The 21,061-nt window shown below is 45.8% G+C and overlaps 1 protein-coding gene across 1 annotated transcript in view; it reads right to left on the bottom strand.

Annotated features, from left to right (window-relative positions):
* The window catches only part of LOC124723129 (E3 ubiquitin-protein ligase HUWE1), a 360,906-nt gene that overhangs the window by 250,905 nt on the left and 88,940 nt on the right, over positions 1 to 21,061 (bottom strand). The window contains exons 14-15 of the mRNA XM_047248317.1: positions 5,975 to 6,166; positions 2,591 to 2,809 (exon numbers count right to left, since the gene is read on the bottom strand). Of these exons, the coding sequence (XP_047104273.1) occupies positions 2,591 to 2,809; positions 5,975 to 6,166 (411 nt within the window). The remainder of the gene's footprint in view (positions 1 to 2,590; positions 2,810 to 5,974; positions 6,167 to 21,061) is intronic.

The raw sequence follows: 21,061 nt of genomic DNA, 5'->3' as shown, positions 1-21,061 counted from the left end.
TAACAGTGTAATTCAGTTTCATCAAAGAAAATGGTGCTTAAAAAAAAAACCACAGGTAAGTCGACTGAGTATTGCTCATCAGTGTAGAACCACTATTAGTTTGGATTAATGGAAAAGATGAAGAAACAATGAAGAGTGACATCTTTCATCACAGGTTTGTTTAGTCAGTGAGAGATTGTTATGGAGATGTTCAACTAACTCTAGTGGCAGAAACTACAAAAGAGGCAGTGTGCTTCATGGAGAACTTTACTTTTGAATTTTTGAGAGTGTTTGTTCTGGGCGGAGTCTGGCAACATATTACAGTAGAACATCAATTACTGAATATCAGTCAACTGAAACATCAGTTAACTGAATGGGTTCCTGTCAGCAAATTTAAATTTACATGCCATACACTTCTGCTAACAGCTTCTAGTTCTCTGGCAATGCAGCTCTTTCCCTCTCCTTGCCAACAATGAGAAATCATGTGCTTGACCTTGAGCCTCTAGTTGTCACTCAGCAGCAGTGTGTAAGCATTTGCTTGTAACAACACTTTGATTTGTGAAAAAGCACTTGAAATTAACAAGAAACTTGAGAAGTAATGCTGATTTTAAAGTGGGTGGCTTTTGTGTTGCTAATCTAGGCATGGAATTAGGGAAATAGACATTCAAAATGAAAAACTGTTGATACTGAAGCAGCTGAATATTTTAGTCTTTTATTAAATATATTGATACGGAGGGCTATAACAAAACCAATGTCTATGATGCAAACAAAAGTGGTTTTGATTGAAAGAGAATGCAACAAAATCCCTGGCTTCCAAGAAAGAAATTCAGACCTGGTTATAAGGCAAGCAAATATCACATCATTGCTATGGTATACAGGAATGTTACTGGAATATGTAGTCTACTCTTGGTGATCATAGCAAAGTCTAAAAATCCGCCATATTTTACACGACTAAAAAAATTGTTGGTCACCTACAAAAATCAAAAGACTCTACAAATATTTCTATTCACTTCACATTTTGTAAAACATTCTGATACCTGCTTAATAATTATTATTCATGACCTTCAAGCACTGACATCCGCTGCACGAACACCAGATGTACGTGCACATACATGTACAAAATGTTACTTCAGTCCTCCAACTGATGGGTCATGGGATCACTGAAAGCTTCAAACGGTATTATAGAATGACATTGCTGCATATGGTTCTGATTGGGAGGAGGATGTGAAACACATTTCAGGCAGTCTACACTGGAATTAATTTGAAGACATAGTGTATATGGCAGCAGGAGCTTGGGCTACTTTGAAGGACATTACCCTAGCGAAAGATTGGGATAAGCTCCTCCCATCAAATGAGGTTATCACTACAACTGAAGACCCACAAAACAGTCAGTTTGTATCACGACTGGTTAACCTGGTTAAAGAATGTCCACAATTTGAAGATTCTGACCAGGAAATTATTCCAGACAGGATGGAATGTGATGCTGATGATTCTGGTGATCAATTACTGGCAGAAAAACTCACTTCTAGTGTCACTGATGACAATGATCCTTGAGACAACAAAGAAGAGATTAGCAACAACTGTACTGTAAAAGAGCCACCCTCCCATTGGGAAGCTTTTCACTGCCTTCACAAGGCTATTACGCAAACTGAAAACAAGAAGAGTGTATTGTGTTTAAGACGTGCGGAGGGGGAGGGGGGGAATCTCAGCTCTAAAGCAAAATTCTATGTTTGACTACTTTTCGTAGATTGTAGGACTACTTTAACAGTAAATGACTACTTTAAGTAATATAGGTAGCATATATGTAATACATTTAAAACATATGCAGTTGTGTGTTCAATACATGTATCTATTGCTACCATGACAGTGGTACTTTTTTTTTGACTGATCAGTTGCTTGAATAATCAGTTATCCAAACACAACCAGCCCCAAATTGTTTTGTATAATTGATGCTCTTCTGTAATTTCTTCCACATCTCTCAAAATGACCACATTGAGAAAGTTAGAGGCATTAGAGTTAATAAGGAGTCCTACTGACAACCATTCTTTCCATGCGTCATTCGCAAATGAAAAGGGTAGGTGGGAGGGTAGTGGTACGGGTATCACCCTCTGAAACACACTGTAAGATGGCTTGTGGAATATAGGTGCATATATAGATATAATCTACATTATTCACAGCTGAAAACTGTTGACTAAAGCTTCTTCTCATGATCTCTGCTGCAAATAGCTTGCAGATTTTACATGAAATGACAAAATGCTGCAGCTGGTGGTTGACCTGAAATACTGATAGGTAGCATATATTACAAATGTACAATTTACTTGACAAAAATATAATCTAGACACCACGTAAAGCAGTCTGAGTGTATAACTTGCAACTGTGTGTTCAAAATGCTACACCATAGAATGAGGAAATGAATTTAATGGAGAAGGTGACTAACAGAAAGCTGCAGATTGCAATAATCAGGGCAAACGGTGAGATGTATGTGCTATAAAGGGCCCTACTATTTGGATAATGCATACCAGCTAATACAAACAAAACCAAAATCATATTGATAGCTGCTTGATGGCTCTTTGTGAAGGTATTACATGAATACTCAATAATGGTAAAATACCTTGACTAACATCCCAAACAGCTCCGCCAGGGCTCTTCCAAGCCTTGAAGATGCATGCAGCAATGGTTTTATGTATTTTGCAACAATATTTGGTGGAACTTTGAGGAAATTCCTCTGTTCAGTGCCACTCTCATGGCTTGCATCTGTATCATTTGTACTTAAGGCTTCCATTGCTGTTGTCATTCCTTTATCACTTCCAGATGAACGCTCACCAACACCCTGAAAATCAATTTTAAGGACACAAATATAACCGACTGATTGTAAACTTTTTTGCTGTAAAACCACTGAACAAAATTACACAGTATCCTCATTAAAATATTCAATACAGCTGACTGTAGAGCACTACATCAGACATTAAAAATGTGTAGTAAAACTTGCTTAAAATGGAATTGCATGGGACTAAAGTAATTTTCCAGATTGGCCAAGTCTCTGGATTACATACAATACTCTAGGCAACATAAAATTTGTCAAATGCCATGTACAAAGTACAAATCTGTAATTATGTACCTATTTATGTACCTTTACAGTAGATGTTCACTTAATGTGCACAACAGAGTACTGCACTATTACACTAACTGATATACAATACAGCATGTCTGAATGTTTAGTGTAACTTCAAATTTGTGTATTCTTGCGCATACATATTATTCCCATTTCTAGGCTTTACATTTCATTTTTTCACTACATGTCAAGGAGGGAAGCCTGTTTGAATTTCCTGTTCAGAACTTTTTTCAACACAATTTTTTAGACTGTACTGTAGTTTCAACAGCTAGTGGGAATTTGTATGTGTTTCAAATCCCACATCATTTATGCATGCAACAGTTTCTTCAGGGGTATAAATTTTTCTACAGACATCATTTTGCTCCTCTTTTTCTTTGTTTCCTCACCATCATTTCCTGTGTTGCAGATACCTGTTTGATCTGCTGCCAAAACAACAGTGGAGTAAATTCACAAATTCAAATGTAGTCATTTGGACAATATGAAATGTTTTGTATTCGAATTAATTCAGGAACTGCTGCTGCATTTTCTTTACCTTCAATGAGTCACAAGCATCTTTATCACCACCTCCAAAGCCTGTATTGTTGCTTTTGACAATTTCAGGCTTTACTTGCCATACTGCCAAGCCAATTTAATTTACTGCATCCAGGACAGAAACTTAGCATGCAAGAGCAAATGTACTTTTGGCATAGACACTAACAGTAACACAATAATTGCCTAGAATAGGACTGTCAGTTTTAATTTACAGTTCATAACCAATTAATTGTGGTCAGGGTCCACATCTAACACTGAAAATCTCTTACAATTTAAAATCTGGTTCCTAAATCTCTGTCTTACCATTATATAAATCAATCTGAGACTTTCCAGTGTCTCTGTGTCTCTTCCACAGCCTTCTTTAATGATTATTAAACCTAGTGTTTGCGATGATTACATTACATTCTGTGCAAAATTCTACCAAGCGGCTTCCTCTTTCATTACTTTCCCCCAGTCCATATTCATCCATTATTTTTCCTGATCTTCTTTTTCATACTATTGAATTCCAGCTGCCCATCACAGATTTGTGCCTTCAGTAAGGCTTCATTATCTCATGATACACTTTTTCAATCTCTTCATCATCTGTGGAGTTAGATGCCATATAATCTTGAACTGTTGTGGCAGATGTGGGCTAAGTGTCTATCTTGGCTTCAATAATGCATTCACAATGATTCCCATGGGCGACAACGCAACATAATTTGCTGTCTGCTCACTACTCTTCCCCCCACACTCACTACAGTTCTAAGCCAAGTTGGTGTCACTGTTACCCCTCCATATTGCTGTGCTTCAGCAACTGTGAAACACAGACTGCAATATCTTCTAGGATGCAGCTCATGTGTAACAACAGTGACTAATACATACATAAAAGAATGCACTCACAATTCTGGTCAATTCTTGAAATTTCTCTTGTCCTGTGATCTAGCAACACCTGTTGGTAATATCTCTGACTCGTCTTACCAATGCAGTTTTCTCTTGCAATAACAATGACAGTCAGTTTAATATGATTTATTTCATTTTTAGACGTCTAATTCTGGATTAGTTTTCTTTCTTGTTTCATCTGAATGTCACCATCTTGTTCCAAAGCTGACTAAAGGGCAGTAACATTTTTATCCAATATTCTAGTATGTGATCAGTCACCCAGTCTCTTATCTGCAACCCACTTGGTAAATCATTACAGTGTCTCATAACCAAATAAAATACTGACTTGTGTTCAGAGTGAAGTGGTGTTTTTGAAGAAAAACGTTTTCATTTTTCAGTGTTACCTTTGCTTCAAAAGCACAATCAATGTGGGGGCATGGCATCCATACATGTATGAGAACCTTTCTTGGGGAAGTGTTCATATACAACAAGAGTTTGTAAGACAATGTAATTTAATGCTATGTCCACCTGTGTTTCACAAAATTGTCAAATTATAAACAAAGCAATAGACTGTTGTGGCAACTAGTTGATAGTTTCCTGTGTACCCCTTGCACTAGCACTGAGCATAATTATTCAAATTCTGGTATTCAAATAATGTCGATACTGTATCAAGCACTTCAGACTTTAAGGAAATCTTGAACCTGAGTTCCCAAGTTCGAGTCTCGGTCTGGCAGACAGTTTTAATCTGCCAGGAAGTTTCAAATCTTGAACCTGTTTCAGCACGAGTATCATTTGCTGTAGTACCTACCCTTTCTTCAAAATAGATCCCATGTGACCTCAATTGCCCAAACTTCATCTACATATGTAAGACAACTCCTATATCAGTCCAAAAATGTAAAAATGTTGACCTCATTGGCAATAGTTTAATACATGAATATAAGAGGTCCTGTAGTTTTCAAATGACAAATTTAGAAAAAAAATTCGTCTTATAATCAAGTAAATATCTTAAGATTTATAGCAATGTACTTAACAAACATTACACATACCCATATCTTGCAGAGAAATGGTTTATCGAGAACCATTAATTTTTTAGATTTCCGAATTTTATTTCAGGCATGTTTCAGCTATGTCATGAATAATGTTGGTCAAACAGATTAACTCACTACCCAGAATGTCTGTGATAATATTGCCTCTATAATTACAGACCACACATGAAAAAAAAAAGGAAATAAAGGGCTGCATTTAAGGAACTTGTTCAGAGGAGCAATATGGCTAAACAAAATCTTTGAACAGATATAATACACTGAGAATAAATACAGTTTTTACAAGGTATGTTATTCATCAAAAAAATGCTTGCAAGTCCTCTTCTGTTTCAGCATATATGTGATACATATCCTTGGCAACAAAATCTACTGTCATTTCATAACTTATAATAAAAAACACCATAATTATTTTTAAATGGTATTTTTATGGTAAAATGTATATTTGACCAACCTTGTCTTGGGGCATTAGCTTCTGTAAGTCTTCTTTGGCAAAGTCTTTGTCAAGAGGAACTTCATCACTGCACAGTGCTAGGAGTACAGTGCTTTCCCACACTAGTGCTTTATAGAGACTTTTTAGCAGTGACAAGACACACAGACCTCTCACAGAACCCCAGTGGGCCAAAGCAAGAGATCTAAGTTCATTCTGTAACAAAATATTTCAAGTTAAATCAAGACAAAACGTGCTTTCGACCAATGCAAACACTATATACTTTATGGTGCACTGGGTATTTAATGAAGGTTTGAAAATTTTATTCAATATGCATTAAACAAAGATCTACAATTGGGCTGTGCACCACCCAGGTGCAGGAACACACACATTCAGTAGCCAAGAGTTATCAACCAAAGTTGGTTGAACCCCACAGTGCTTTACTAGGCATGGTTTTATTGGTTGTGGCATGTCATCCTCTTCCTCTGACTTTTGAAGTAATTTACCCAGTCAGTCACAACAGGGTATATAGTTCAATGTGGATTCTGAACCATGTGGTAACATACCATTTTTACCACCACCACCACCACCACCACCACCACCACCAACAACAACAACAACAACAACAACAACACGAGCAGGTATTGTATGCACTATATAAGTTTCCCTTGTCCAGATACAATGAATCTTCACACTGCAATTGGGACAAACATAACTGATCACATGCTGAATGTGAATTTTAGAGTTTTTGGAAGGGTCTTCCTCCAACCTATGCTGCATACATTTTATATTACAATGGTGACTGCAATCTGGTTTGCTGCCTCGTTGAGGGGCATGGTGCACAGTTAGTCTTTGGAGCCCAATGTACTACCCCTCACACAGGTGACACAAAATGCCATGTTTCAGCAACATGGCACAATTAATGTACAAGCCTTCTTCAGAAATATGACTAGTACTTCTGCTTTTCTGGTGTCTGCATTTTACCTAGTGATGTGTGTAAGAAACAGTTGTCGACAACTTGTTCACCTCAATCCACCAATTACTACTGTTCTTTTGTAGACTAACATACAAAAAGCATGGAGATAAATTGACAAGGAACATACCCATACCCTCAATTCCATCCTATAATGTTTAGAAACTCTTATAGCAGAGTGTGGGGGCTTCTCAACTTACAGAAGTCTGTCAGACACTACGTAGATTCCAGTAATCCTAAACATTTGTGCATTTCTTGAGGCTCCAGAATAAAAAGAAAATGTTGATAGCAAAGTCCAGCCTGTAAGGCAGATAATCCATCATCTCCGAGTCGAGTGCTTGCGGGAACTCTGTTGTCCGTGGAGCCATGTTTGGCCTAGTGCTAGCAGCACAACACTTGCATTAAACATCCCACACCACTTGTTGTTAATGGCTCATCACAATTTTTGCACTGTTGTCCTGTAGCACTCAGCATTCACTGTCTATTTTGGTCACAAATTCGAAGATGAAACTAGCTGTGTCTCAGAATACCAAGCACAGTACGTTCCGTGGCAACACAGTCTGCTCGAATTTTGTCTTGCATGTATAGCTACTGTGACACCAATGCATTAACTGCTGCTTTATTTCTGGGGCATTGTGTGCAACCAATGTATCACCACCTGTAACGATCCAGTCTGCAAACACTCTGCTGTCATCGAGATACTGCTGCAGAAAAGTCAAAGCTGCTGTCATGCACTCTGCTTTGTTTTCTGGAGTTACTGGATTCAGAGTACATCTGGTGCACAATTTCTGTAACAGGTGTTCAAAGACCATTCACACAACAATGTGTGGCACATTTGTAGCAACTGACTATCGAAGCCCATCATTCTGAAGTGATGCTTCTCCATAATGCATTCCATCACACATTACCTGTAATGATTTGATGGCCTCACTCTGCACTGCTCCTCATGAATATTTTGGCAACCTGCTGTGAAGTCTCTGTAGCAGTGACACACCATCTGCTTGCTCACGACATTAGGCCCCTTAACTTCGCACCGCTGATGACAAATTTCATTCAGCAATATGATCTGTGCATTCATAATCTATCACTGACCACACTTAACACATGACAGGAGCTGGAATACAGACATCTATTTATAACCACTTCTACAAAACTGCTAAGAGACCTCAGGAAGTTCAGTTAGTGCATGTGCCACATCACGTCATTAGCCTATCGTGTACACACAGTCACTTCACGCAGAATACAATTTCCTAGCTGTGGGTTGAGTGGGATGGTTGATTGGTTTGTGGGGGTTGAAGAGACCAGACTACAAAGGCCATCGGTCCCTTCTGCCACAGTCATAAAACACACACAAGGAACCAAAAAAAGCAACGAAGATGACAAGGGATGACACAGAACCCTCAGATGGAGTGATAAAAGCCCCCTGCACAAACAAAACTTTAAACTAAGCCTGCCGTGGCAGCATCATCCCTTAAAAGTGCAGGGAGCATATCAGGCAGCGCAAACGTCTGCCTGAGCATAGTTAAAAGCGGACAGTCCAACAAAACATAAACCACTGTCAATGCTGAACCACAGTGACAGATAGGTGGGTCCTTGCAATGCAATAAATTGGTTGGTTGGTTTTGTGGGATTAAAGGGACCAGACTGCTACAGTCATCGGTCCCTTTTTCCAAATACTAAAAACACCCACAGAGAATAAAAATGAGTAACAGAATAGATCACAGACGACACAGAACAAGAGAAACTTAGACAAAGACCAGACAATACGAACAAAAATCACATAGTGTGACGGTGGTTGGCCGATCATAGAAATAAAAAAGGAAAAGTCAACCACTTAGAAACACATTAAAAAATCAGACTAAAATCATAGGCCAGAGGCCAGAATCAACACAAAAGGGCATAAAAAATGCTCAGATTAAACGATAAAAACCTCCTGCCCGAATAAAACGTAAAACTATGCCAGCCATAGCAGGGTCATCAGTTAAAAGGGCAGGGAGCGTATCAGGCAGCGCAAATGTCTGCCTGACCACAGCTAAAAGGGGGCAGGCCAACAAAATGTGGGCCACTGTCAAAGCGGCCCCACAGCGACAGAGGAGGGTCCTCCCGGCGCATTAAATAACTGTGTGTCAGCCGGGAGTGGCCAATGCAGAGCCGACAAAGGACTACTGAGACCCTGCGGGTGGCTCGCAGGGATGACCGCCACGCAGCTGTCGTCTCCTAGACAGCATGGAGTTTATTATGCATGGTCAGTTCGCGCCATTCATCGTCCCATAGCACAAAAACTTTGCGGCGTAAGACTGCCCTCAAATCAGTCTCTGGGAGGCCAACATCCAGAGATGGTTTACTGGTGGCCTCTTTCGCCAGGCGGTCAACATTTTCATTGCCAGGTATCCCAACCACAGAGCGGCCGCAACGGGCAAGAGTATGCAGGGACTCCTGGATAGCCATCACCAGACAAGAACGAGGGAAACACTGGTCGAGAGCTCATAAACCGCTAAGAGAATCGCTACAGATCACGAAGGACTCACCTGAGCAGGAGCGGATATACTCTAGGGTACGAAAGATGGCGACCAGCTCAGCAGTGTAAACACTGCAGCCAGCCAGCAACGAACGTTGTTCAGAATGGTCCCCTAGAGTTAGCGCATAACCGACATGACCAGCAACCATCGAACCGTCAGTGTAAACAATGCCAGAACCCTGATACGTTCCGAGGATGGAAAGAAAGCGGCGGCGGAAAGCCTCTGGAGGGACTGAGTCCTTCGGACCCTGTGCCAATTCCAGCTGAAGGCGAGGGCGAGGCAAACACCACGGGGGTGTATGCAGAGGTGCCCGGAAAGGAGGCGGAAGAGGTAAAGCCCCAAGCCCGGAGAGAAGCTCTCGTACGTGGACCGCGATCGTACATCCAGCCCTGGGCCTGCGTTCTGGAAGATGGATGTGCGACTGTGGGAATAGTAGCAGATAGTTACGATGCCCGGGCAAGCTGGAAACATGGGCAGCATAAGAAGCCAGCAAACGTTGGCGGCGTAATCGCAGTGGAGGGACACCCGCCTCCACAAGTATGCTGTCCACTGGGCTGGTCTGGAAAGCACCAGTGGCAAGGTATATCCCGCTATGGAGGATTGGGTCCAGTACCCGCAACGCAGATGGGGATGCTGAGCCATAAGCCAGGCTCCCATAATCCAGACGGGACTGCATTAATGCCTGGTAGAGCCGTAACAGGGTAGATCGGTCGGCACCCCAGCGGGTGTGGCTCAAGCATCTCAGCACATTTAGATGCCGCCAACAAACCTGTTTAAGCTGCCGAATATGAGGCAGCCAAGTCAACTGGGCATCAAAAACTACACCCAAAAACATGTGGGTCTCCACCACAGCAAGGAGTTGGTCGGCAAGATAAAGCCGCGGCTCAGGATGGACTGTTCAGCGCCGGCAGAAATGCATAACGCAGGTCTTGGCAGCCGAAAACTGAAAACCATGTGCTACAGCCCAAGACTGCGCCTTGCGGATAGCGTCCTGTAGCTGACGTTCAACAGCTACGATGCCAGTAGAGCTGTAGTAAAGGCAGAAGTCGTCAGCATACAGGGAAGCGGAGACAGAATTTCCCACTGCTGCAGCGAGCCCGTTTATTGCAGTTAAAAACAGGCAGACAATGAGGACAGATCCCTGTGGTACCCCTTTCTCCTGGACTTGGGAGGAACTATGAGAGGCCGCGACTTGCACGCGGAAGGTACAATACGACAGAAAATTTCGGATAAAGATCGGCAGAGGTGCCCGAAGACCCCATCCATGAAGCGTAGAAAATATGTGATGACGTCATGTCGTATTGTACACCTTCCGCATGTTGAAAAAGACAGCGACCAGATGCTGATGGCGAGCAAAGGCAGTATGGATGGCCGACTCCAGGCTCACCAGATTGTCAGTGGCGGAGCGGCCTTTACGGAACCCACCCTGAGACGGAGCCAGAAGGCCCCAAGGCACCAGTACCTAATTCAAACACCAGCTCACCATCCGTTCGAGAAGCTTGCAAAGAAAGTTGGTGAGGCTAATGGGGTGGTAGCTGTCCATCTCCAAAGGGCTCTTGCCCGGTTTCAAAACGGGGATGACAATGCTTTCCCGCCATTGCGACGGAAACTTACCCTTGACCCAGAGACGGTTGTAAAGGTCGAGGAGGCGTCGCTTGCAGTCCACTGAAAGGTGTTTCAGCATCTGACAGTGAATGCGATCTGGCCCAGGAGCGGTATCAGGGCAAGCGGCAAGGGCAGTGTGAAATTCCCACTCACTGAATGGAGCATTGTAGGATTCAGAACGGTGGGTGCGAAAAGAAAGGCTCCGACGTTCCATCCACTCTTTAATGGAGCGGAAGGCCAGTGGGTAATTGGAAGAAGCGGAACTAAGAGCAAAATGCTGTGCCAAGCTGTTGGCAATTTCGTCGGAGTCTGTACAAACTGCTCCATTCAGGGAGAGTGCAGGGACACTGACGGGTCCGATAGCCATAGAGGCGTCGGATCTTGGCCCAGACCTGCGATGGAGAGACATGGAGGCCAATGGTGGACACATACCGCTCCCAGCACTCCTGCTTGCTTTGGCGGATAAGGCGGCGGGCCCGCGCACGCAGCCATTTGAAGGCGATGAGGTGTTCAATGCAGGGATGTCGCTTGTGATGCTGTAGTGCCCGCCGGCGATCTTTAATCGCCTCAGCGATCTCAGGCGACCACCAAGGCACAGTCCGCCGCTGAGGGGACCCAGAAGAACTGGGAATGGCAGATTCTGTGGCAGTAACGATGCTGGTGGCGACTGAGTGAACCACTGCATCAATGTCGTCATTAGAGAGAGGCTCAATAGCGGCAATGGAGGAGAACAAGTCCCAGTCAGCCTTATTCATAGCCCATCTGCTGGGGCACCCGGAAGAGCGATGTTGTGGCAGTGACAGAAGGATCGGAAAGTGGTCACTGCCACACAAGTCGTCATGCACACTCCAATGGACAGACGGTAAGAGGCTAGAGCTACAGATCGAAAGGTCGATGGCGGAGTACGTGCCATGCACCACGCTGAAGTGTGTGAAGGAACCATCATTTAAAAGTGAAAGATCGAGCTGTGCCAATAAATGCTCAATGGTGGCGCCTCGACCTGTTGCCACTGACCCACCCCACAGAGGGTTATGGGCGTTGATGTCACCCAGTAACAAGAAAGGTGACGGCAATTGGGCTAGCAGCGCAGCCAGCTCATGCTGCGCGACATCACCATCCGGTGGAAGGTAAAGACTGCAGATGGTAATAGCCTGTGGCGTCCACACCCTAACAGTGACAGCCTCTAAAGCTGTTTGTAGAGGGACAGACTCGCTGTGAAGAGAGTTAAGGACATAAATGCAGACACCACCAGATACCCTTTCATAAGCTGCTCGGTTCTTATAATAACCCCGATAGCCACGGAGGGCGGGGGTTCACATTGCTGGAAACCAAGTTTCCTGAAGAGCAATGCAGAAGAAAGGGTGAAGGCTGGAGGAGGATATTGTCCATGTCCGAGAAAGGCGTGACGGGCCTGGGAAGGCAGATTACGCCGCTGGGTCACCTGCTGCCTCCAATGGAGCACCCATGCAAATGCTATACATTGCATCTGAGGGACCGGCGAGATCGAGGTCCTCAGGGGATGCAAGAATCTACACCTCATCCTCAGACGCAGAGCTTGTAGGTAGCGATGGAGTAGGAGCCACCGCAGGTGCCTTGGTCTTACGGGGCTTCAATGTCGTTTTCTCTTGCTGTTCCTTCGGTATCCGTTGTTGAGAGGGCTTATTGGTGTCAGTCTCCGGAACCGAAGATGATCGCAAAGCTCGACGACCAGCGACCTGTGGCTTCCTCAGCCACTGGTTGGTGTCTGCTGTGCCGCTGGTGGGAACCTGGGAAGGGAGGGACCCAAGGGATCCCTTTAGAGCGAGAGAAGCCGAAGAAGACTTACGCTTCTCCGGCTTAGAAGAGGGGACTTGTGTCCCCGGTGGTTTAGCGGGTGCTGCTCCCAAGGTAGATGGTGTGGGAGCAACAGGAAGAGAAGGGGCCCCCCATCGTCAAGGGAGCAGGTGAGGTCATCTGACGCTGAGAGCTGACTGTCTGTGGTGCAGCTAAAGGAGCTGGAGCAGGAGTGACAGTGGAGGCATAAGATGACATGCGCACGGGATGTAGCCGTTCAAATTTCCGCTTAGCCTCAGTGTAAGTCAGTCAGTCCAGGGTTTTATATTCCATGACTTTGCGTTCTTTCTGTAAGATCCTGCAGTCTGGCGAGCAAGGTGAATGAAGGTCTCCACAGTTGACACAGATGGGAGGCGGAGCACATGGAGTATCGGGATGAGATGGGCGTCCGCAATCTCGACATGTGAGGCTGTAAGTATAGCGGGAAGACATATGGCCGAACTTCCAGCACTTAAAGCACCGCATCGGGGGAGGGATATAGGGTTTGACATCACAACGATAGACCATCACCTTGACCTTCTCCGGTAATGTATCACCCTCGAAGGCCAAGATGAAGGCACCGGTAGCAACCTGATTGTCCCTCGGACCCCGATGAATGCGCCGGAAGAAATGAATACCTCTACGCTCTAAGTTGGCACGCAGCTCGTCATCAGACTGCAAAAGTAGGTTCCTATGGAAAATAACACCCTGGACCATATTTAAACTCTTATGTGGTGTGATGGTAACATTAACGTCCCCCAACTTGTCACAAGCAAGCAACCTGCGTGACTGGGCGGAGGATGCTGTTTTTATCAAAACTGACCCAGAGCGCATTTTACACAAGCCCTCCACCTTCCCAAACTTGTCCTCCAAATGCTCTACAAAGAACTGAGGCTTCAGGGATACAAAGGATTCCCCATCAGCTCTGGTACAGATGAGATACCTGGGCGAATACATGTCACTGTCATTCATTGCCTTTCGTCCCTCCCATGGTGTGGCCCGGGATGGGAACAATTTGAGGTCATAAACGTTAGCTTTAAAATGAGCCCTTGAACGCTCAGACTGCTGGTGGCTGGCCACCAGCAAGAGATGATGTACCACACTTCATTGCGGGACATCCGCCCTGATGCCACCTACTCCGACCAAGGGCCCTCCACATGGGCGCCACCCAGCCACAGCAAGAGCCACCTGGCAGGCTGGCCATTGCCGGGAGTCCTGATGCCCCTGGGAGATGGGCATCTACTCCTTGGCATACATGGGGAGTAAACAGCGCAGACATCAGTAGAGCGATCCCTGTGTTATCAGGGGGCTACAACCAACAGGGTACATGGCGGCGCCACCACAACGGACTGGTTACCGTGCTGGATCTTAGGTGCAAAAATGTATAAGGTCGTCGTCGCAGCTAAAAGTAACACTGCACAGTGCAGCGTGGTTATCGCACCCAGGGACGTATCCTCGCACAAGAGATGGAAAACGAGTGGGACACCATTTCAACGACGAGAAAGCCGACTAAAGGTCTCAATGCACAACAGATACAGCGCACCATGTAAGGCGCCCTTCCCCAATTGGCTCGCTCTTCAGAACAATTTAGAAAGATGGAGGTCAAACCCGAGAGGGGACCATCACATAAGGCCGAAAAGGTTGAGACTCCTTTTAGTCACCTCTTACGACAGGCAGGAATACCGCGGGCCTATTCTTACCCCCGAACCCGCAGGGGGGAATGCAATAAATAACCGTGTGTCATCCAGGTGTGGCCAATAAGCAGCCAGCAGAGTACAACAGAATCCTTGCGAGAGGCCCGCAAGGAGGAGCAGCACACCAGTAGTCTCCTTGACGATCTGAAGTTTGTTGGGTGAAAGCAGGGTGCACCATTCATCACTCCAGGTACCAAGGACCTTCTGCCGCAAAACTGAATGGAGATGACGCTCAGAAAGTCCAATCTCCGAAGCCAGTGCACTGACAGCCTGTTTGGACAGTGTGTCAACACGTTCATTACCCAGGATGCCGAGATGACCCAGGGCCCACATTAAAACCATGGAGCGGCCGCAACGGGTAAGATGTGTGGATGGACTCCGGGATAGCCATCACCAGACAAGAGTGAGAAAAACACTGGTTGATAGCTCGTAGACCGCTCAGGGTGTCACTAAAGATAACAAAGGACTCACCTGAGCAGGAACGGATATACTCTAGGACGCAAGAGATGGCAACCAGCTCGGCAGTGAAAACACTGCAGCCAGCCAGCAATGAGCATTGTTCAGAATGATCCCCAAGAGTAGGAGCATAACCAACTCAACCAGTAACCATCAAACCATTGGTACAGACCATGTCATAGCCATGAAACGCAGCAAGTATGGAAAGGAGGCAGTGGAGGGCCTCAGGATAGACTGAGTCATTCGGGCTCTGTACCAAATCCAGCCGAAGGCATGGGTGGGGCACACACCACAGGGGTATACATATATGGGCCCTGAAAAGATGTAGGAGATAGAAAAACTGAAGCCCAGAGAGAAGAGCCCGGATGCGAACCGCAATCGTACACCCTGACTGGGGACACTGTTCTGGAAGATGGACGACCGAGTTGGGGAACAGGAGACGGTAATTTGAATGCCCAGCAAGCTACAAACATGTGTAGTATAAGCGGCCAGTAGTCGTCGGTGCTGGATCCACAATGGAGGGACACCAGCCTCCACGAGCAGGCTGTTTACAGGACTTGTGCAGAAAGCTCCAGTTGCAAGTTGGATCCTGCAGTGAAGCATGGGGTCCAGCAACCGCATTGCAGAAGGCGATGCCAATCCATAAGCCTGGCTCCCATAATTGAGACGGGACTGAATCAACACCTGGTACAGTCATCGAAGGACAGACCAATTGTGGACTAAAGCAACGAAGAGTGTTAAGATGGCGCCACAACGTTTGTTTAAGGTGCCGAATACGAGGGAGCCAAGTCAACCGGGCATCAAAACACAAGCCCAAAACCGAAGTGTCTCCACCACGGCAAGAGGTTCACTGTCCAGATAAAGCCATGGCTGAGGGTGAACAGTGCAAAAATGGCAGAAACGCATGATGCAGGTCTTGACAGCTGAGAACTGAAAGCCATCCATGGCGGCCCAACACTGAGCCTTGCAGATAGTGCCCTGTAGCTGCCCTTCAGCAACCGCAATGCCAGTGGAGCTATAATACAGGCAAAAGTCATCAGCATACAAAGAAGCCAATAGGGACATTCCCACAGCTGCAGCTAGCCCATTGATAGCAACTAAAAAGAAGCAGACACTCAAGACAGAGCCTTGCAGGACCCCATTCTCCTGGACTTGGGAGGAACTATGGGAGGAACTACCTTGAAGGAATGAAGTGACAGAAAATTTTGAATGAAAAGCAGGAGTGAGCCCGTGAGACCCCACCCATGAAGCGTGGTGAGGACGTGATGTCACCACGTCATGTCATATATGCCTTCCGCATGTCAAAAAAGACAGCAATCAGATGCTGACAGCAGGCAAATGCCATACAGATGGCAGACTCCAGGCAGACCAGATTATCGGTGGCAGAGTGGCCCTTACACAAACCACCCTGGGACGGAGCCATAAGACCCTGAGACTCAAGTAGCCAACTCAACCTCCGGCTCACTATGTGTTCGAGCAACTTGCACATAACATTGGTGAGGCTAATGGGGTGGTAGCTGTCCACCTCCAGGGGCTCTTGCCAGGCTTCAACACTGGGATGATAATGCTTTCCCACCATTGAGAGAGGAACTCACCCTCAACCCAGATATGGTTGAAAATGTCAAAGAGGTGTCGCTGGCAGAGTACCGAGAGGTGTTTGAGCATCCGATAGTGGATGCGATCTGGCCCGGGAGTCGTATCAGGGCCAGCGGCTAGGGCACTGTGGAATTTCCACTCACTGAATGGAGCATTGTACAATTCGGGGTCGCGCATATGGAACGAAAGGCTCAGACTTTCCAACCACCCTTTCAGGGAGTGGGAGGCCAGTGGGTAATTCGTAGGAGTGGAACTCTGAGCATAATGCCCTGCTAAGAGTTCTGCAATCATGTCTGATTCAGTACAGACTGTTCCATTCAGGGAAAGCCCAGGTACACTGACGGGTGTCTGATACCCATAGAGTCACCTAATCTCACACCAAACCTGTGATGGACAGGTACAGGTGCCGATGGTGGAGACATACCATTCCCAGCACTCCTGCTTCCATAGGCAAATAAGGTGTCGGGCCCGGGCACGGAGCCGTTTAAAGATAATGAGATGATCCAATGATGAGTGCCACTTATGATGCTCGAGGGCCCACCTGCGACCTCTAATCGCCTCAGCAATCTCCGGTGACCACCAAGGCACAGTCCTCCGCTGAGGGGACATGGAAGATCAGGGAAATAGCAGATTCTGTGGCAGAAATGATGCTGGTGGTGATGTGTGAACCACCACATCAATGGCGCCATGAGAAAAAGGCTCAAGAGTGGCAATGGAGGTGAACATGTCCTAGTCAGCCTTATTCAAAGCCCATCTGGGAAGGCGCCCAGGCGAGATGCTGGGGCAGTGACAGAAAGATCGGAAAGTGGTCACTACCGCCCAAGTCGTCATGCACACTCCATTGGACAAATGGTAGAAGGCCAGGGCTGCAGACCGAAAGCTCGATTTGTGAGTACGTGCCGTGTGCCACACTGGAGTGTGTGGCAGGTATCATTATTTAAAAGAGGAAGGTCGAGCTGTGCCAACACTTGCTCAATGACAGTGCCTCAGCCTGATGCCACCAATCCACCCCACAAAGGGTTAGTGGTGTTAAAGTCACGCAATAACAGAAAAGGTGGCGGCATTTGGGCTTTCAGTGCAGCCAGTATATGCTGTGGGACATCACCATCTGGCGGAAGATAAAGATTGCAGACAGTAACAGCCTGAGGCATCCACACCTGAACAGCAACAGCCACTAAAGGTGTTTGAAGAGGGACACACACTCTGTAAAGAGAGTTAAGGATGTAGACACAGACTCCACCAGAAGCCCTCTCATAAGCTGCCCAATTCTTATAATAACCCTGATATCCGTGGAGGGCGGGGGTTCGCATTGCCGGAAACCAAGTTTTCTGGAGAGCAATGCAGAAGAAAGGGTGAAGGCTGAGAAGTAGTTGGAGCTCAGCAAGGTGGTGTTAAAAACCACTGCAATTCCACTTAAGGATGACATTGTCCGCAGCCAAAAAAGGCGTGAAGGGACCGAGGTGGTAGATTATGTTGCTGGATCACTTACTGCCACCGACTGAGTACCCGTGCAATCGACTTCCATGGTGTCTGATGGTCCAGCGAGATCTAGGTCCTCAGTGGATGCCAGAATCTCCACCCCATCCTCAATCACAGAGCTTGTAGGTTGCGGTTTGGTGGGGTGGGGTGGGGTGGATGCCACCGCAAGTTCCTTGGTCTTAGAGGTCTTCTTCTTGGGCTTTTCTTGCTGCTCCTTGGGTTTCACTGACTGGGAGGCCTTCACTGATCCAGTCTCAGAGACTGAGGAGGATCGTGAAGCCCCATAACCAGCTGTTTGTGGGCACTTATGCCACTGGCGGGCATCATCCTTCCCACTGGTGGAAACCTGGGAAGGGAGGGACCCAAGGGACCCCTTCCTAGCAAGAGGAGCTGAAGAAGTTTGACACTTCTCTGGCTTATAAGTGGGAATGGACGTCCCCGATGTGTAGGGGGGGGGGGGGGGGGGGTGTTGCTCCCGAAGTAGGTGCCGCAGGAGCAACAGAGAGGGTAGTGCCCCCCATGGTCAAGGGGGCAGTTGTAGTCTTATGGCTTGGGGAGCCGACTGGAATTCGCTGAACTGATGGGGCTATCACTGTTGTCGTAGCAGCAGCATAAGAGGAAGTCATCCACACAGGATGGAGTCATTCATATTTCCTCTTAGCCTCAGTGTAGGTCAGTCGGTCCAGGGTCTTATAGTCCATGATTTTCTACTCTTTCTGTAAAATCCTGCAGTCTGGCGAGCAAGGTGAATGATGCTCTCCGCAGTTGACACTGATGGGAGGCAGGGCACATGGAGTATTGGGATGTGATGGGTGACCGCAATCTCGACATGTGACACTGGAAGTACAGCAGGAAGACATATGGCCGAACTTCCAGCACTTAAAGCACCACATCGGGGGAGGGATATAGGGCTTGACGTCACAGCAGTAGACCACCACCTTGACCTTCTCGGGCAACGCATCGAAGATGAAGGCACCGGTGGCAACCTGATTATTCCTTGGACCCCAAAGAACGCACCGGACAAAATGAACAACTCGCCTTTCTAAATTGGCGTGCAGCTCGTCATCAGACTGTAAAAGAAGGTCCCTGTGGAAGATAATGCCCTGGACCATATTTAAACTCTTATGGGGAATGATAGTAACTGAAACACCCCCAACTTGTCACAAGTGAGTAATGCCTGTGACTGGGCAGAGGATGCTCTTTTTATCAAGCACATTTTGGACAAGATCTCCACCTCCCCAAACTTGTCCTCCAAATGATCTACAAAGAACTGAGGCTTCATGGACACAAAGGATTCCCCATCAGCTCTTGTACATACTAGGTAGCGGGGCAAATAAGCTTCGCTGCCATTCTTAGCCTTTTCTTCCTCCCATGGTGTGGCCAGAGACAGAAACAATTTGAGGTCATATGTGTTTGCATTAAATTGAGCCCTGGAACTCAGAGACTGCTGGTGGCTGGCCACCAGCAAGATAAGATGGGCCATGCCTTATTGCATGTCATCCATCCTGATGTCACCCACTCCGACCAAGGGCCTTCCCCATGGGCACCACCCAGCCATAGCAAGGGACACCTGGCAGGATGGCCATCGCTGGGAGTCCCGATGCCCTAGGGAGATAGGCATCTACTCCTTGGCATATGCAGGGAGTTAATGGTGCAGGCATCAGCAGAGTGATCCCTGTGCTGTCAGGGGGCTATAAACCAGCAGGGTATATGGTGACCCCACCACAATGGAGTGGCTACCGTGCTGGATATCAGGTGCAAAGAAGCCCATGGTCATTGTCGCCACAGAAAGCGACACAGCATAGTGGATGGTGGAATCTGCACCCAGGAATGTATTCTCATCCAAGAGATGGAGAGTGAGTGGGACGGCAATGCGACAACGAGAAAGAGGGGTAAAGATCTCAATGCATGCTGTGGATACTGTAAGCAAGTAAATTTATACAGAGGGAAATGGTATAAAAATGTAATGATTATATATTTGCAATGATATGGAAGGAGAAGATACATGTTTACTCATTGTTCATAAGGAATGTATCATCATCTGAAACTCACTCCATAATAATTACCACAGTTATTCTCAAACCACAGCAAATATTAAGATTACAGTTTTATCGAGGCCAGTATTTATGTAGTATAGTAACACTTGTCACACCTAATGGTCAACAACTGTGATAAGGTGCACATAAATCAGCTGCTAATTATAGTGTCTAATCCACTTTGGTTTTACAATTCAGTATGTCAGAAGAAAGTATGTCACAGAAAACATTAACACACTTGCAGCTGAGCTGCTGCAACTTGAGCGCTGGGTTTTATTGATAAAACTTTGATACATTTTGTGCCACTCACAAAGGATATATCAATGAGGCAGGGTGATTTGAATTATCCAGTTTGGACAGGAGATGTTGTGTCATGTTTTAAAGTGTCCTTTCAGAATATGAAGGTCTGTAAACCACAATTTTGTTACACTGATGCAAATACTGACAAGTTAACACTGATAGAAAAAGTTTTACATCATAAGCAATATGTATTTATGCCATTTTGATCCAAATTTGGTTTTGGTTGGGACAGAACGAAAAATACATGCAGTTACACTGTTTGCTGGATTTGATTGGTTGAAGTGGTGTCAATATGGCAAGTGGAATGTTTCTCATTGTCTGTTTACATGAAGGCAGACTATGATACACCCTCTCCTAGAAAGGAGTTGTTAGGAAGTATGTTTACTAAAATCTTATGTAAAAATAGGAAAATTATCAACAATGAGGAATGTATATGAGAAAGATAGATGATAGTACACTAGATGATTTACAGCAGAAATCAGGAACATTAAAGATTATCAAAGCCAAAGAGACTGACTGCAAACCTATGTCAGCAGAAGTAACTGTGGTCTGTGGGTTTAAGTTAATCATCTGATGATTTTACTCAGCATCATATTCCGATATCATTAGTCACAATCTATTACTTCTGTATGCTCAAGGCA

The sequence above is a fragment of the Schistocerca piceifrons genome, chromosome X (assembly GCF_021461385.2).
Source record: "Schistocerca piceifrons isolate TAMUIC-IGC-003096 chromosome X, iqSchPice1.1, whole genome shotgun sequence".
Lineage (NCBI taxonomy): Eukaryota > Metazoa > Arthropoda > Insecta > Orthoptera > Acrididae > Schistocerca > Schistocerca piceifrons.
The sequence above is the reverse complement of the archived record's forward strand: the minus strand, read 5'-3'. Positions and strand labels throughout refer to the sequence as shown.